The 19,844-nt window shown below is 32.1% G+C and overlaps 3 protein-coding genes across 3 annotated transcripts in view; all 3 read right to left on the reverse strand.

Annotated features, from left to right (window-relative positions):
* Positions 1 to 19,844, reverse strand: part of LOC135958352 (uncharacterized) — a 55,856-nt gene that overhangs the window by 2,155 nt on the left and 33,857 nt on the right. The window contains exons 3-4 of the mRNA XM_065509257.1: positions 3,374 to 6,287; positions 2,280 to 2,770 (exon numbers count right to left, since the gene is read on the reverse strand). Coding sequence (XP_065365329.1) covers positions 2,280 to 2,770; positions 3,374 to 6,287 — 3,405 coding nt within the window. The remainder of the gene's footprint in view (positions 1 to 2,279; positions 2,771 to 3,373; positions 6,288 to 19,844) is intronic.
* On the reverse strand, positions 9,652 to 10,808 carry LOC135959218 (uncharacterized). Its single transcript, XM_065510310.1, has 3 exons — positions 10,597 to 10,808; positions 10,084 to 10,335; positions 9,652 to 9,828 (listed from the first exon to the last, which is right to left on the reverse strand). Coding segments are annotated over exons 1-3 (330 nt in total). The 5' UTR covers positions 10,598 to 10,808; the 3' UTR covers positions 9,652 to 9,751.
* Positions 16,760 to 17,596, reverse strand: LOC135959217 (uncharacterized). Its single transcript, XM_065510309.1, has 3 exons — positions 17,557 to 17,596; positions 17,319 to 17,495; positions 16,760 to 17,258 (listed from the first exon to the last, which is right to left on the reverse strand). The coding sequence occupies exons 1-3, from the start codon at positions 17,579 to 17,581 to the stop codon at positions 16,942 to 16,944; spliced, it is 519 nt and encodes a 172-aa protein (XP_065366381.1). The 5' UTR covers positions 17,582 to 17,596; the 3' UTR covers positions 16,760 to 16,941.

Raw genomic sequence — 19,844 nt, forward strand, 5'->3', positions numbered from 1 at the left:
ATACTAAAACTTTTAGTAATTGCTTTAAACTAATTCATTTTGTAAATTTAAATCAAAAAGGTCCTCTTCGCTTTCATTAATTTCATTGTCTTGGTGGCTAAAGGGATTCCGGTTTTGTAAGCGCCTATCTAAAAATGATGTAGAAATTAATGGATCTGAGGTACAGCTTAATAATAATATTAATTCGGAGCTTAAAAAATATGTCTTCTCCGCTTCCATTACAGCGTCTTTTTGCATCCCAAACATTTTTCAGCAATATGAAGTAAAATAGATTGCAAATAAACTTTGGCAAGAGTCTCATTTGCTTTTAAAATTTCAATAACTTATATTCGTGAGTGATTTTCGGAAGTGGGTTATATGGGAGCTATGACCAATTATGGACCGATCGTCATGAAATTAGGTCGTGTGATTATTTTCTTTATGAGAGTTTAATTTTCTGTTGAATTTTATGTGTACACCAAAATATTTAAGAGATTTATGCACGTTAAAGTTATTTTCGGACGCGTGTATTATATGGGAGCTATGACTAATTAAGGACCGATCACCATAAAATTAGCTGACATGAATTCCGTATATACAAAATTTATTTGGAGCAAAATTTGTTTAGATACCTATATAAATTAAACATTTATGACCGATAAAGTCCAATTACGGGAGGAAATTTGTATGGGGGCTAGGTGGTATAATGGACCGATTTCACCCAATTTAAATAGGCTTCGTCCTTGGGCCGAAAAAATTATATGTACCATATTAAGGTGGGTGTTAGACTAATATTCTTGGACATTACAAACATCTGCACAAACGCATTATACCCTCCCCACTATGGTGGTGTAGGGTATAACAAATTTATTGTTTTCGTTATATGCTTCTCCACTTCATCTGAAAATATGTTTACTTCAATTTTGTCTACTACATGTTTGATAACGGCATAAAATTTTTCTTTTTTTTAATTTTCGTTAAGTTAAATTTCAAACAATAACCTAAAAAAGATAGTATTATTCGAAAACGGCTAAAAATGGCTATTATATGTAAATGAAAATTGATTTATAACATTTCAATATATTCATTTCTGATTTCATTTAATCTGCCGAACTTTGCCGAAATTTTAAAAGCTTCCACGAAGTTACATTTTGAAAACAATCGCAGCACTTTTAAGGTTACGTTAAAAAAGTGGATTTATTTCAAGCATGTTAAACAATTTTATCACATTTTTTAACAAAAACATTACTTACTTACTTAGTTTATTGTTCTCCATTTTCACTTTTTTGTTTATAACTCGCGAAATTATTTAAACATGCAATTGAAAATTTATTAAGTAATTACGATGCAATGTCTTTGACTGCGTGTTGTCAAATGGAATTTAATATTTACCAAAATGGCATTAAAAAAAGTGCAATATTTGCATTTGAAAAATTGGACTTTAGCACAGTTTTGGTAGCCGTTTAACCTATAGTGCAGTGGTATGAGAAAAAAAAAGAGGGAAATAAATCTGTAAATTTACACTAAATATTTTAAATGAAAATAAATTTAAAAATTTTTGATACCGAGGTGACCAGGTCCATCCAAATAACGCCTATTTTTGATGTAAAATTCACTTTGGGGCAAAAATTCTCAAATCGCATAGTCGATATCAAAATGTACTAACCCATTTTAGATGGCCAATGTTGGCCGTTTTGTAAAGGGTTCCTATAACCCGCCCTAAAAAAGCCCATTTTTGCGATTTTTCAACACTTTTTTGGGAATTGCGGGATTTCTGATTACAAATTTAAAAAAAGTTTTCTATTTTAATGGCAAAATCTATATTTTGCAAATGGAAATAGTGGCAAACTTTAGACAAATCTAGCGTTTATAAATTATTCTTAGATGAAAAATATTAGTTTTGATACTAAATTACATAGTAGGAAATCTTTAAATTTTTTATAAAAAATTTTACGATTTTAAATCACATGTTTGTGTCTATTTTTAAGCTTGAGTGTAAAATTTTCCAATTTCAGAGGATTTTTTTGTTTCCTTGCTGATGTACTTATTAGCCCTCATGCAGATACATATTCACAGAAATGTTAACACAATTTCTGTTGTTTCCCTCCAAATCTGTAATTGTTGTTAATTTTATTGTTGTAATTTTGCAGCAGCAACAACAACCATAACTAAAAATGTTAATGCTATTTACAACTGCTATGAAAAAATACTTGAATGTAAGTTTGTATGATGTTGTTACATTTCCACTCAAAAATGGAAATGAAAAGTTTTTTTTTTAATCTTTTCTATCAAAAACTTACCTCATCTATATCAGCAGCTCCTCCTGATCCACCCAAACCACCTCCTCCACTACCGCCACCAGCTGCTGCAGCACTACTACTACTAGTATCACTAGTGGCATGGTAAACAATTTCATAGCCGTTTAATCCTAAATGCTCACGGCTTTGCCAGGACACAATAACTGAATATGGCTGTATATCCTGTATGGCAATTTTCGGTATTAATGGTGCATCACAAAATTGTTGTGGCTCCATTTTGGCAAATATCTTGCCACGCAACTCAGCCGGATGTTCGCACCTTAGATAATTTACATTATCGTTCGATGACATCATTTGCGATGCTGAGGAGCCTCCTGATGACGACAACGATGACGGCGACATTAAGCTCGACGTTATAATCGCTGTAGAGGCTGAGGATGATGTTAAACTGGCTGTGGAGGAAGACCATTTGCGATGATCACGCAACCATTCCCACAGTTTTTGTGCATCACAACTGCAATGCAGTGGATTTTCTGTAGATTGTTGGCATTTAATTGTTAATTGTTGTAGCCGGTGATTAAGAGCAGGATTAATTTTTTTTTTTTTTTTTTTTTGTACGTTGTTGTTGCATTTTTTTGTGGGTTTTTCATACAGTTTAATTATTGTTGGGCCATTAAATTTTTTGGATCATTTTGTTTTGTTGTTGTGTGTGCGAATGCATTTCGTAATCCAATTCCAAATGTAGTTTTCATGTTGCCATAGTTGTTGTCCAAGTTGTTTGTATGTGGTGAGAAAAGAAAAGATTTGCGAAAAAAAAAACTCTATTTAATAAAAGTTAAGTAGACGTAAATGCAATTGTTATAGGATTAATTAAAATGTAATGGTATTGTTTTAAATGTTGTTGCCAATTTTAAAAGGCTTTGTGCTCGTATTTTAAGTTCTTTTAATTTTTAAATATTTGGAGAATTATTGTAGATAGTCCTGCTGAAAAGCAATATGGATATTTTATTGTGGTCAATAGGAACTTCTACAAAATTCTTAACAAAGATCCTATATACTCTCTGTAGAGTAAAGTGCGCTCAGATGAGAACTCAGATACTAAATTTCACTTTTACAAAATCCTCCTCAAAACTTACCTTCCAATCTCAGGGTTTTAATATTCGTTTCCAGCGGCTGCAAGGCCTCAATAGGTATCAGCTCAAAGTAATTCTTTCTCAAATCCAAAACATGCAGCTTACGCAAATATCTAAAAGCATCAGTTGACAAAACAGTCATGCGATTGCCCATCAAATACAGCTCCACCAAACTGTGAAGATTGCGGAAAGTTTTTCTCGAAATGCGATCCAATTGATTGAAAGATAAATCAAAAATTTGCAATTGAGCCAAATCAGGACTAAATTCCTCCAAATCCTTTAAAACATTATTGGAGATATTCAAAACACGCAACAGTTTCAAACCCAACAATCGCTCCTTGGGCAGCAATTCCAATTCATTGACACTTATATCCAATGTTAAGAGATTGGTTAGGCCTTTAAAGGCTCCTGGGGAAATACGTGTTATGCGATTATTTACCAAGTGTAGATGTTGTAAAGCCTGAAAGGCCTCAAAGTCTTTGGAGGTTAAGATGGATAAATTCGTTTGACATATATACAATTCCTTGAGATAAGGATATCTTTCCTCTTTCACTGTATAGATTTTGTTAATGGGATTACCGGTCAAATTCAGCCATGAAAGACGAGGTATTGATATATCGGAGAGAGCTGAGCTGGGTATTTGCAGGAAACGATTACTGGACAAATCAACTTTTTGCAGATTTATAGAGTGTCTTAGGAAATTGGCAGGCAAGGATAACAACAAGTTGCCACTCAAATCCACTGTATCCAATTGTGTCAAATTTACAGCATTAAATCCAGTTAGAGAGGTGATTTTATTATCCTTTAAATAAAGATGTCTTAGATTTATGGTGCCACTTAGCTTATAGAAATCTATGGTGGAAAATTGATTACGTGACAAATCCAGCATTTCCAAAGTACTCAAGTTATACAGAGCTATATGAGGAAATTCGCTTAAACTATTGCGACACACTTTCAATTCCTTAAAAACATTAAGGCCATAAAACAGATTACGATCCATGGTAGTCAAGATATTATCGCACAAATCCAATTTAACCAGGTTGGTGTTTTTAATAAACATATCCTCGGGCAATGATGACAAACTGCAATTAGCCATGGTCAGGTGTTGCAGAGATCTTAATTTATCAAACATATTGGATATTATTTTTCCTCCCACATGTGTAAAATTATTGTGCGACAGATACAAGGTCCTTAAGCCGGGAATTTCCAGTTTCTGTATATCCACCGGGCTTAACAAGTTCCATTCCAAATTGAGATCGTTTAAGTTCTGCAACGTTTTAAAGGTATTCATTTCAATTTTCCTTAAAGAAGTGTTTCTCAAATTCAAATGAGTCAAAGGCAAATCTTCCAAAAATACATCATTGGTTATTTGATAGATGGGATTATTGGAGAGATCCAGGATTTTAAGACTTTTCAGTTTATTAAAAGCATAACCTTCTATGGCCTCTATAAAGTTTTGCGATAAAGACAACTCTTCTAAACTTACTAAAGCTGAAAAATAGTCTCTTCTTAACTGTTTGATGCGATTAAAACTTAAATCCAAAAACTTTAAACTTTTCAATTTGGAAAATGTTTCACGGTCCACATCACGTATAAAGTTGTGGCTCAAATACAAGCGTGCCAAATCCTGTTGATCCTCAAACATTGATTTCTCCACACGTGTCAATTCGTTGTAGCTTAGCCACATTATTTGTATTTTATCCTGATTCTTAAATGTTTTCGTATGTATCTTGTGCAAATAATTGGCTTCCAATTGTATGGTAAGGAGCGAAGAATTCTCTTTTTCCTTGGGAAATATATCCTCTAGTACTGTTAGTTGATTGTCTTGTAGATTGATGTGCTGTAAATTACTTAAAGTTTGAAATGCTCCCGGTTCTATGTCCTCAATATTATTCTTTTGCACATGCAATTCCTGTAGGGCGGGCAATGGCTCAAACACACCCTTACGTATGCGCCTAATGCGATTGTTGTGCAGCCTCACTTCTCTTAAAAACTCCAGCTTACGAAACATGCCAATTTCCAGATCTTGTATTTCATTATTATCCAGCGACAGCGATGACAATTTATGACATTTATCTAGTAAAGTAACTGGTATTAAAGGTATAAAGTTAGCTCTTAAATATAAATGATCTAAATTGACTAGTGTAGAGAAGACATTAGGATCTACATGGGCAACGGCATTCGATTCCAAATAAATAACTTCCACATTTGAGGAATTCGTAAAGGCATCAGCTGGCAACTCCAAAATATTATTTTCCGATAAAAATATTTCCCTTAGTTGGGGTAAATTCGAAAAGACTCCATTTATGGAATGTATATGATTATGTGACAAGTCCACGGTTTGCAATCTCTTATTCTTATCGAATATTTTCGCATCCAAAGTAATAATACGATTGTGTGACATATCAAGTGACATTAACTCTTTCAGACTCTTAAAAGCCTCCGGCTTAACCAGTTCTATTTGATTAGCATACATAGATAGAGTCTTTAGCTGAGGAAATGTCCTAAAGCAATCGTCACCAATTTCCGTAAATTGATTCGAGCTTAAATCCAAAAATGTCAGGGAGGGTAATCTTAAGGCCGCTGCAGCACTGGCATTATTTGTAGCCATTTGTATGTCACCATAAAACGTGGAGATTTTATTATTGGACAAACGTAATATACGCAAATAATCGAGTTTTCTTAAGGCCAACAGGGGAAATGTTCTCAAACTATTTTCGGATATATCAATTTCCTGTATTGACTCCTCCAAACCCACAAAACCATGTTCGGGTATGCCCTGCAACCTATTGCCTTTCATGTTCAATTTGGAGAGCCGTAGACCATAGAAACTGTAGTCTTTTATGTTGGAGATTTCATTATAATCGAAATCTAAAGCACTTAGTTTATGCATGGAATTTAAGGCGCCCGACGGTAACTAGAAAGAAAGAAAATATTATTTTGTATTAGTTTTCGGAATAGGCATATGTACTATTTAAATTCTAAATATGATATGATTAAAGTAAATTTCAGAAAATTTATGTTATTCTTATATGTTTTTAGTAAAATTGCTTTATAATCGATTTGAAATTATTAATGTTAGTTGTTATTAAAAAACTTGGAATATCAAATATTTTTTCCGAGTTTGTCTCATACTTTTTGATCATAGCTATTTTCCTTCTTATTTTGGTTCAAAATCATTTATTCTGGTTTTGAATTTTTGCTTAGTGCATGTTTTCAAGGATACACATATTTTCGGGCACTTTTTGAAACACAAGCTTTTCCCATTTAGTGATTTATTAAATGCTGAATAATTTTACACAAATACATAACATATTTGTCTTTAAATGTCATATTTATCAATACTTTATTATTACAACTTATAATAATTGTAATAATTAAGAATAATTTCTATCTGTTAACTTTTAGGCGAATCGTTGGAAATACATACATACTTTAAATTTCATGTAAGTTCTTCTTTCAATATGTATCAAATTTTTCACAGTAAAAACTAAATTTTTTCACACAAATTTTGTGCAGAAATTATACTTTAACAAATCCCAATGCCTATTTTTTAAGGGTTTAGTTAAGAGTAAAATAACATGAAATGGTGATCTTTCATTTCTTTCCCTAAAGCTATTTATATTACCAAAAAATTAAAGAAATTAAATGTTGGAATGAATGTAACGTATCCTCTGAATCTGGCAGGGGACAAACTTGCCACTCTAGCCATTCATCGATTTACTTCAGATAGCGAAATGTGATATATTTTTGGGCCGATTTTGATAAAAAATATTTACAATAACAGTACAAAAATGGAAATTAACCCTTAATAGCACTTGGGGTCCACATGACCCTGAACTTTTAAAATCACGAAAAACACTGTCATTTTGACCGCAAGTGCTCTTTTCCATTTATTGTAAATACTAGACTTCATTTTATATTTTTCTTCAGTTTCATCAAAATCGGCCCAAAACTATATAACATTTCGCTATCTTTCCATTAGAAATTCCAAATATTGAAAATTTTGACCTTTGACCTTCACGATTTAAGGGTTAACGTTTTCGATTTTAGGAAAACTTTCAGACTATATTTAAAATTACCTGGACAGATTTTACTTAAAATTATTAACAGTAAGGAAATTGGGCTCATTCGCCAAAATATGACAAAAAAAATGTTTTTCTCGAAAATCGCAAAATTTATATCGCAGGTACGGAAAAACTATAGGAGGTATTGACATACTTTTTTCACATTTTTATTCCCTATTATCTTGTAAATAAATCACCATGTGATGATCAAAAAATTCTGAAATTTGTTTAACAAAATTTTTAAAAATTTGAAATTGGAGTTTTGAAACTGCCGTTAAAAATTTTTTTTTTTGGTTATACCTGCGAATATATTAACTGTATCCTATGAATATACTCATATGCAAGTAGATATATATATTTTAAGTACGAATAAACTTTTGTTTTAATATTTCTCAAAATATGTTAATATTGTTCCTACATTTCTTGTTCTAGTGGCCTGAGACAAGTGATTTTTTAATAACTTTAACATTTTTTAACCAATTTTTGTCTTTTATATCTTATTAGAACGAGAATTACGTAGACATTTCGATTCTTTTAAATTAATTTGCAAAAGTAATTACTTAATAGCACAATTTAAAAAAAAAAACTGAAAAAACTTTTTTCCCTTTTAAATGCACCTCAAAACTAAATCGAAAGTCGGCAAAGGTTGCCCTTCTTAGAACAAGCTAAAAATTTTTTTGGTGGTATTTTAGGTCATTACGAAAGAGCGGGTACCGTTTCAACATTTCAAAAAATTTAATTCTAAGGAACACTCTAATATATATATGTATATATATATCCCATATAATCGGAAATCATCAAAATGCAACACTCAACTGAAGGATGCTGATAAAAGAAATCTTGCTCGGACTACGTTAACTCCTTAAGATTAATTGCAGAGCAATCAGTGGATAGCGATTACCATTGCATCTAATTTTGTATCATATGATAAGCACCTGTCCGCAAGGAAGTACCTGAAAAATTAGTCTACCCCATTAAGCATATTGGTACACGAAAACCGGTAAAATAGACAGATCTCTGTAAATAAAGGCTTCAGACAATAATAAGTTAGGTCTCCATTATTCTTTCATTGTACTTGATATAGTAATGAGAGGTATTCTTGTCGAAAAGCGAGATTTTGACAATGCAGACAACACATTTCCGGGCATTTAAGATTTCCGAAAATATTAAGGGCGAACACATCCGAAATAATAGTATGGGCTCAACAATTTTTTTTTTAAATTTATTTGTTAAAAAAATTTTCTAACAAAAAAAATTTAATTTGTTATAAAAAAATTCGGGGTAAAAATATTTTGCAAAGGTCTTCGAAATATGGGGGCTATGAGAAATAATAAACCGATTCCAACGATATTAAGTAGACTTTGTTCTTGGGGCAATAAAAAAGGTTGTACCAAATTTTTAATTATCTTTGAAATTGTGACCTGCAGTTTGATTACAAGGTTTACATGGACAGACGGAAGGACGGACATCTGTTAATCGACTCAAAAAAATTTCCTGACCAGATTGGTATACTTAGGTGGGACAATATTTTTGCACTCTACAAACATATGCACTAACCCAATATATTTACTTAAAGCACTTGAACATTTTGTTGGAATTTAACTTGACTTGAAAGAAATGTAATATGTTTTATATTTGAAAAAAATTAAATATTGTTTAAACAAAAAACAATGGTTTGAATTTATGTTTGCTTTTTACTGGAGAATGCTATTGAAATTCAATTGCTTGACTATAATTCAAGGCTTAAATTACATTTACTTACTACTTGAATTCCAGGAAAAACTGCTTATTGGGCTTGAATCAATTCTATTGATATAAAGTGTAATACAACTATAATTCAATTGCTCGATACTAGTCTCAAGCCTGGAATTAAACTTGCTTTTAACTTGAATTCCAGCTTAAATGCTTATTGGAGTTGAATGAAGAAAAAATATGTAAATTCAATTTGTATTACATTTCAATTAACAAAAATGTAATTATTTAAAGGTTGAATAAATTCTGTTATGAATTGATTCAACAATGAATGAATTCTATTCAAATTAAAGCCTTTGAATAAAGCTAAGAAATTTAATTTTAAGAATGGATTTATGGAATGAATTTCTGACATATTTTAACTCTGAATTAAGTTTTTTTATTAAATTAATTAATTCAAAGCTCTGGTCGACTATGATGTGTGATATTTTCAATTTGCTCTATTAAAAATTAAAAATCATATTTCAATAAATTAAATTTTCTCTTTTTAATTCAATTTCTCTTTTATTAAATAACTTTCTAGCAAAGAAATTAATTTTCAAATCCTTTTCCATATCACCTTCTAATTGAGTTTCTTGCATCTTCTCATATGACCACGTTTAACATTTTCGCATTCATAATCATCAACACGAATGAGTTCTATGAAGTATAAGAGAACAAAAATAATATAGCAAACAGTAAGAAAAGTTAAGATTTAACCAAATAAAAATTACAATAATTACATTAAAACATCTTATCAACACATAGAATATTCAAACTTATACAAAACGTTACCAGTTGCAAGTACATGGTATGAAAATAAGAATAAAATGTCAAGAAATTTAATTCTTTAATAGATGAGTTGAGGTGAATGACGTCTACACAAACGTACACTGGAATCAGAGTTAAACTTACGATTTCTCGAACGACGACGTCGTTGACAATTTGCACGTTCTGCCTGGCACGCAGTTAGCAATTGACATATGTCACCTTTGTGAGGGCAACGATAACATGCACGTTTGCTATTATCCCAACAACGTAAACGTTTGCAATCACGCATCATCGTTGTTGGCTTACGATGTATCATTACCAAAGGTGGGGCACATTTATTTCGTCCTGTCGCACCTGTTATTAAACGACAACGTTGCATATACGTCTGCATAAGCACTACATACACAGACGGTCACAACCAACAAATACAATCAACATGAAACGTATTAAAACATTTTACATGAAATTTATTTTCACTCCTTTTATGACTATAAGTTTTCTCTCTCTCTAGGTTTTTTTTCATATAGTTTCAGGCATTCATAAAATCACTAACTATTTTCATAAAATGTTTTCATTTCATTTTGTGTGGCAGCAACAAAGAATTTAAAAACCAAACAAAAAAAAAGAGAGAGAACGCCAACAAAGCCTGAAACTCACTTGATTGTTTGCGACTTCTTAAACGACAATTTAGCTCACGTAGTTCACATTCTTTTAACTTACGACAATTGCGACCATCTTTATCCTGGGCACATACAATTTGACTACGTATTCGTGGGCTACATTGTCGGCGACATGGTTTCAGGGTAGCCTCTATTAATGCAGTGTTCACAAGTATTACAAACAAAAATGCTGAAGGGTTTCATTTGTTCGTTCGTGGTGCAATAAAAATAAAATAATTCCATTAATTCCATTTAGTTTTAATATTTTGTCATTGAAATCCTTACCAAATGCTAAAATGATTTTATTCATATTTATTATTACTATTAAACGAGTATCTTGCCTGGTTTTTAGTTGAAATAAACTGTGTGGTTGCTGTTTCTGTTGCGCAGACAGTTTCTGGCCATGTGCTCTTGGGTCTTTAATTAAATTGTGCAAAAATCTGACAATAATTAAAGTGTTTTAGTTGAATGTATGATTTAATTGTGTAGAAAAGTGGAATAATGGCCTTTTAATGAAAAGACTTGAAGACAATAATGTCTGGTTTTAATTGTATTTACACAAAAGTACTATGAAACAAATAAAACAACTGTTTTTTGTTGTTTATTAACCTAATTTTAAATTATATTTATATCGCTTAGTATATTTTTAGGAAGAAATTATTTTACATAAAAATTGGTTTCAATAAATTTAATTTAAAGGAAACCGCGATTTAAGTTGGGTAAATTTGATTTTAAGATAAATTACGAATAATGCAATGATTTTGAAACCCAAGACAAGTTATAAACAATAACGTAGGGTTCATAGTCAAATTCACCATTTGAAAATTAGGTTGGTGGGGCCATCAACGGTAAGCGCAACAGAGCTACTCAATTTATTTTGTTTCGGATTGGTCGATATGGATATGGACGATATGTGTTTAGAGCAGGACCGTCACAATAAACAATTTGCATGAAAGTTCTAAGGTATAGTTATTTTTGATGAGGTGATGAGAATTAGCCACATTATAGTTTTTCTTGTAGAGATTTCTGAATAGTATAGATTAAGCTGTAATCAATCGATACATTTAAAATCAACATAAGTCATCGGTTAAATTCAGTCAGATATATGCGCTAAGGACATCGAAAATGAAACCTATCAGAATAGTGAATTTCATTAATTCCTCACACACAACATTGTTTTCTATTCCAACATCGATCGGGCTTTACTGGACTTTTATATTAGGTGCATGACTTAAAATGCGGCATTTAAAATAGAAGACATATCTTTTGAACGCGTTATTTGTTTTCAATAACTTATATGTCATTTTTAAAGTGTGCATTCTATCATTTAATCTCATTTAGTTATTGAACTTTAGTATAAACAAGAACGTTTTTTTTTCTTGCTTCGAAAATGTCAAATTTTGGAGCAACAAAGCGTCGGGAAGTTTGGCTGTACTTCTTTCATTTAAACAAGTAAGAGAGCTATATTTGGCTGTGCCGAATCTCATATACCCTTCACTTATACTTAAAATAATTTTTTTTTTTTAAATATTTTTAGGAAACAAAATTTAATTTTTTTTTCGATTTGTTTTTTTTAAAGTTTTTTCAAAAAATGGTGTTTTTAACTTTTTTTTAAAAAAGTTTTTTCCAATTTTTTTTAAGTTTAAAAAAAATTCGGGTTAAAAAATATTTTTCCTGATTTTGACCCATTGTAGGTCCAACTTACTATAGCCTTATATACATCGTTGGAATATACTTTGAAATATCTATCATTAGATATCCATATTGTCTATATTAATGACTTATTAATCCAGATATAGATCAAAAATAGGCCAAAAATCGTAGTTTTACCGGATTTTCCTTATATCTCAGCCATTTGTGGGCCGATGTTTGTCGATTTCAAATAGCAACCGATCCGGAAGAATTTCCGACATAGTGATGTATGAATCATGTATGTAAGTTATTTAGGGGCTACTTAAAGTTGATTTCAACAGACGGACATGGCTATATCGACTTCGATATCTATAACGGTCCAGAATATATATGTATACATTGTGGGGTCGCAAATGGAAAATGTAGAAATTACAAACGGAATGACAAACTTATATATAACCTTGCCACTCATGGTAAAGAGTATAAAAACAGTTCAGCGGCACTTTGAACCGCGATTGCTCACCAAAGCTTATGGTGAATATGTTCCATCGGTTTCGACATGCGAGAGATGGTTTGTGCGGTACAAAAGTGGTAATTTTGAAACGGAAGACAAAGATCGCTCACGCCAGCCAAACAAGTTGGAATACCATGAATTGGAGATTATTGTAAAACTCAACAACAGCTTGCAAAATCATTGGGAGCTAATAAAGCATCAATTTCAAAACGTTTGCGAGCAACATGATTCATCCAAAATCAGAAAAATTAGACACCATACGAATTGAAGCCAAGACACCTTGATAGACGATTTTGCATGACTGAAATGATGACTGAACGCTATAAAATAAAATAATTGTTACTCCCAATCATTAATTTTAATGAAAAATAGATCCATTTCGACAACCCGAAGCGTAAGAGATCATATGTGAAGCCCGGCCAGACCATCACACAGAACCTGCACCCATCGCAACGGATTTGTTTGAAGACAGCATTGGCAGAAATATGTCCAGAATATGCAGCCAGACATGAAACCTTAATATTCCATCATAACAACGCTAGGCCACTTGTTGCCATATCTGTTAAAAACTATTTAGAAAGAAGTGGTTGGGAAATTTTGCCTCACCGACTACTATTTGATTTGATCGAAGCAAAACGCGCTCTCTAGGATACACTTCACTTCAGAACAGAGTATCCAAAAATGGTTTGATTCGTACTTGGATTACAAATTGAATACTATGTTATATATAACCATACCACTATTGATATGCAAATATTGATAAATCGTAAAAAATATAAGTAATTTCAAGTCAAAACAAAATCATGGCCACGACTCTTTTATTAAAGATATATACAATTAAAAAATGCCAATAACTGATAATAATACTACCATTATTAGTTTAACATTTTAGAATTCATTTAACTTTATTTTCAACTACAACATGATCATATTTAACAAGAATTTAAAACGAATAATAATAGTTCTTACAATTACAAATTTAGAATTAATTTTGATGTTTAACAACACTTTAAAACGGATAATAATAGTTCATCATGATAACTACCAATTTAAGATTAACCACTTTTGGCAATAGGCCGACATTTTTGACGTCTACCAGCCCTTTTAAAGCCAGCACAAGCACGAGCATCAGTCTGTACCAAAGGATTACCGCCACCACGTCGGCAATTGGCACGACTCAATTGGCAAGAAGTCAACAGACGGCAATTATTTCTCTTGCTGCGAACACAAATTAGCTCCTTGCTGGGTACAGTGCAACGGATTTTATTGCATTGGCGACGAGTTGCTCGAGGTTTGCGTCTAGTTGCACAACGACCTGAACCCAAAGGACTCTTAATGTTGCGACACAGAGACGAACTGATAGGAGTTAAGGCTGTAGGGAGAAGTATTCTTTATTAATCAGAAAATAAATTGAATAAAACTTGTAAACCTACGTTGACGATTCAGTAGACGACGCCTGCAATTTATTTCTTGTATGGTACATTGACGAATTTTACGACAAGCTTTACCCTCTCTTATACAACTGATCTTGCTGGGTACGTTTTTGCGGCAAACAGGAGTACAGCGAGCTGTAGTGGCTTCAGTGTAGGCTATTACCACCACCAAAAAGGCTAGATTTTTTTGAAGCTGGTTTATTTTAAATTGATTTTTTTATTTGATTTGTATAAAAATCTTACCGAGGATGAGGGTTGCTTTATTCATGTTGATGAAAACTGATATTTTGTTTCTGGTTTTCGAAGATTTATATACAAAATATTTGTGGAAATCTTTTGAAAAATGTCTGATTAATTAACAATTAATTAATTTATATAAGACAATAATCATTTACAATTATTTAACAATAATGTATAAAGTTTTGCATTCTTTTAACAAAAAAATAAGTTTTTAACAAAAGGAATATAATTTATTTAAATAAATAAATAAATATCTCTTTCTGGTGATTTTGTAAAAAATAATTAATTGTTTGGTAAATAAATTAAATGAAAGTCTCTTAAATAAACTTAATGCAATAAACACATTCACGACAGCAGGCTACAGATTACAACCTCTCAAAAATGTCGTGAAAATTATTATTTTCATGGCTACAAAGCTACACGACCACCGTATCCGCTGTAGCCAAGTTAAACTAATTTATGTTTTCATAGGCGGCAATGAACGGGTACAGTGCTGGCAACACTAAAATGCAACTGCTCATCTTTTGAGGCCAAGAACGCACCAAGACAATTTCGGATTATCTGTTCTGAAGTAAAGCGTATCCCAGAGAGAGCGTTCAGCATCGATCTAAACAAATAGCAGTCAGACGGGACAAGGTCTGGACTATAATGCGGATGATACAAAACTTTCCATCCACTTATTTTTAAATAGTTTTTAACGGATGTTGCAACATGTGCCTTAGCATTTTCATGATGAAATATTGCGGTTTCATGTTTGGCCTCAACGAACCAGTTTCGTTCGGTAAAGGTTCCCTGTGATGGTCTGGTCAGATTTCAGCAGCTAATAATATACAGGACCCTTCTAGTTCCACCGAATACAGGTTCTGCTGGAAGCCCGGGCTTCACATACGGTCTCTTACGTTTCGGATTATCGTAATGAATCCATTTTTCATCGCAAGTAATGATTTGGTGCAAAAATTATTTCCTTTTATAGCGTTCAAGCAGCATTTCAGACATACAAAATAGTATTTCAATTTCCCTTCTTTTGTGTGAATCCTGCTGCTTGCAAACGTTTCGAAAACCCTGCATGAGTAGCTCCCAATGATTTAGCAAGGTCTTGTTCAGTGTGACACCAATCTTCATGGAGTAATGCCTCCAATTCTTGTTCTTCAAACTGGCCTGGGCGATCGTTTTAATACAAAGTTAACAATATATGCAATTTAATAACTACTTCAGAAAAGTACAAAAAGTTTACACTAGAATTACTAAAGGGTACCAGTGAGTATTTGGTTCCAATATCTACATATGCTCCCAAAAGTAGTACCTAGTCACTAGTACTATTCTCAGTAGTAGACTTCTAATGACATGCACATGTTAAATGTATATAGTAAATAGCATTGTCTGGGGTATAAAAAATCACTAGTACTGGTGGCTGTGTCAATAGTAAGTCAGTACAGTTTCACTATTTACATTTCCTGCAGGGTTACTTAATTACATATGTCGGAAATGAAAGTCAAACTTTTTTATGAATAAAATGTATGTTTATGTCGAACTCTTTTCAAAGACTATTGTCGGCCTTGGTGTTGTATTTGTGTTAAAAGATTACTGCCCTTGCCAGTGCTTTGTTCTCATTGTTTTAGATGGTCATAGTCTACTAAATAACAAGTAAGAGAGCTATATACCCTTCACCAAATTATACTTTAAAATAAAAATTTTAAATATTTTTAGGTAAACAAAATTTAAAATTTTTTCCAATTGTTTTTTTAATTAAAATTTTTTTTTTAAAATTTTTTTTAATTTAAAATTTTTTTTTTTAAATTTTTTTAAATTAAAAAATATGTTTTCCGATTTTGACCCATTGTGGTCCAACTTTCTATTGTCTTAAGTATTATGGTCTTATAATGACTTAATAATCCAGGTCAAAAATAGGTCAAAAATCGAGGTTCTGATTTTTCCTTATATCATAGCCATTTGTGGACCGATTTTCACGATTTTAAATAGGAACCGAGCCGGGAGAATTCCGGAGATATTGATGTATGAATCATGTATTAATGGTAATTGGGGGCATAGGAAAGTTGATTTCAACACACAGACGGACCAACGGACATGGCTGTATCTATTCCGCTATCTATAACGATCCACAATATATATACTTTATGGGGTCGCAAATGAAAAATTTGGAAATTACAAACGGAATGATGGTGAAGGGTATAAAAACTAAAGATACAAAAATATTGTTATATCGTAAACAAATAGGAGTAATTTCTAGTCAAAACAAAATCATGGCCAAGGACATGTAGCATTTAGTTCTACATCCAGTATATCCAATTAACAAATGCCAATGATTGATATTAATACTACCATTATTAATTTAACATTTCAGAATTCATTTAACTTTATTTTCAACAATAATATCATTACATTTAACAAGTATTTAAAACGAATAATAATAGTTCTTACAATTACAAATTTGGAATTAATTTGATATATAACAACACTTTAAAACGGATAATAATAGTTCATCATGATAAGTACGAGTTTAAAATTAACCTCTGTTGGGAATAGGCCGACATCTTTGACTTCTACCACCTGTTTCTAATCCAGCACAAGCACGTCTATCAGTGCTTATTAAACGATTGCCACGACCACGTTTGCAATTTTCACGACTCAATTGGCAAGCAGTCATCAGACGGCAATTATTTCTTATGCTGCGAGCACATATTATTTGACTACTGCTTGCAGTACAACGGATTCTATTGCATTCAGGACGAGTTGCTCGAGGTTTTCGTCTAGGTGAACAACGACCAGAACCCAAAGGACTTTTAATGTTGCGACACAGAGACGAACTGACAGGAGTTAAGGCTGCAGGGAGATGTATTCTTAATTAATCAGAAAATAAATTTAATAAAAATGTAAACCTACGTCTACGATTCAATAAACGACGCCTGCAATTTATTTCTTGTATGGTACATTGACGAATTTTACGGCAAGCTTTACCCTCCCTTATACAACTGATCCTGCTGGGTACGTTTTTACGGCAAACAGGAGCACAACGAGGTGTGGTGGCTTCAGCATAGGCTAATACCACCACCAGAAAGGCTAGATATTTTTAAATAGTTTAAATTAAATTAATTTTTTTTGATTTGTATAAAAATCTTACCGAGAATGAGGGTTGCTTTATTCATGTTGATGAAAACTGATAATTTGTTTCTGTTTTTCTGAGATTTATATACAAAGTTTTTGTGCAAATATTTCTGGTTAATTTACAATTAATTTACATAAGAAAATAATCATTTACAATTATTTAACAATAATGCAGAACGTTTTCCTTTCTTTTAACAGAAAAATATGTTTTTTAACAAAAGGAATACAATTTATTTATTTATTTATATATATTTAAATCTTTAAAATTCATATATTTTAATCATAAGTATATATAATTCAGTTGATTTTGTAAAAATATTTAATTGTTTTAATATTATTACAAGCAGTTAAAGAAATTAAATGAAAGTCTCTTTAATGAACTTATTGCATTAAACACATTTACGACAGCAGGCTACAGACTGCAACTTGTCAAAGCTGTCGTGAAACGGCTACGAAGCTACATGACCACAGTTGCCGCTGTAGCCAAGTTGAAATAATTTATATTTTCGTAGACGGCAATGAACACATCTAGTGCTGTCAGAACTTAAAAAAACAATGCTCATCTTTTGAGGGTAAGAACCAATCAAGCCATTTTCGGATACTCTTGTCTGAAGTGAGGCGTATCCCAGAGCGTTCTGCATCGCTCGTAACCAATAGTGGTCGGACGGGGTACGGTCTGGACAATAAGGTGGGTGAGGCAAAGCTTCCAAACCATTTCTTGCTAAATAGTTTTTAACAGGTATAACAACGTGTGGCCTAGCGTTGTCTATTTTACTTTTTCATGTCTGGCCGCATATTCTGGCCGTTTTTCGGCCAATGTTGCGTTTGGAACATGTTCCCTATGATGGTCTGACGAGATTTCAGCAGCTCATAATATATAAGACCCTTTTGATCCCACAAAATACAGAGAATTACCTTAGCGCCATGGATATTTGGCTTTGGTGTCGATTCGGCTTCACATACGATCTCTTACGCTTCGGGTTATCGTAATGGATCCATTTTTCATCGCAAGTAATGATTCGGTGCAAAACTGATTTCCTTTTCAAGGTCTCCTGCTGCTTGCAAACGTTGAAATTGCTGATTGAGTAGCTGCCAATAATTTTGCAAGCTCCTATTGAGTTTGACAACAATCATCATGGAGTAATGCCACCAATTCTTGGCCTTCAAACTGTTTGGGCTGGCGATCTTTGTCTCTGTATAAAAACCACTACTTCTGAATCGAACAAACCTTCTCTCGCACGTCGAAACCGAATGAACACATTCACTATAAGCTTTGCTGAGCAATCGGTAAGCTTCAGCAAAGAAGTAAAGCAAAACTTCCCGCATATGACACTTTGTTGGTTCAAAATTCGACATTTTTGAAGCAAAAAAAACTTTGTTGATTTCACTATAACGTTCAATAAATAACAGACATTACGTTCAAAATGACATTTAAGTTATTAACAAGTAAGCTATATTATACTTAAAACTATTTTTTTTTTAATTATTATTTAAACAAAATTAAACTTTTTTAATGTTTTACAATTTTAAAAAAAAATTTCCAAATTGTTTTTTAGTTTTTTTTTTAAAAGTTTTATGCATTTTTTATGAAATTTTTTTTTTCCACACTTTGGCAACTTTTGCCATTTTCCACACTTAAATTCCAACAATCCTAAGACGAGGAAAATATTGTTACGTTTTAACCTTTTCAAAACGCTGGTTTATTTCCTTTAAATAAACCGGATACTTTTGATTGCAAATAAGAGCCGTTTAGTAGTTTGAAAATTGTAACAACTCTTTATTTATTTAAAATGTACAACAACAGAATTAAATAGTCACTCAATGTATTTTTATACACGTTTATAAATTCTCAGAAATACAGACACTTTATAATGTATACGAATTCACTTGAAAAATACAGCACACTTTAAGGCACTCAGTTGATGTTTATTCAAATAGCGTCTCTGATAAAACTGACTAACGACTGCAACCTCTGCCACTATTTATAACACTGCATTACCTTTATTCGAATATACAGTCGCAGCAAACAGCGTTGCCAACTGAAAGCTTTTATTTAATAATGCCCACAGATATGTTACAGTTTGCTATTACAGCACTGTTATTTGAAAGCATTATGCTACTTTTAAATCAGCCCTTAAAATTGTTATATTTGAATTCAAGTACAATTTCGTAACAATATGTTATTTTACCTTGTGATATCTTATTAACTTTTGGTGAATTTATTACAATATTTTTGTTATAATCTAGGCTTTGCATTTTTAGAAATATTTAGCTAAAATTTTTCGAAAAAAGTGATCGAAATAT

The sequence above is a fragment of the Calliphora vicina genome, chromosome 4 (assembly GCF_958450345.1).
Source record: "Calliphora vicina chromosome 4, idCalVici1.1, whole genome shotgun sequence".
Lineage (NCBI taxonomy): Eukaryota > Metazoa > Arthropoda > Insecta > Diptera > Calliphoridae > Calliphora > Calliphora vicina.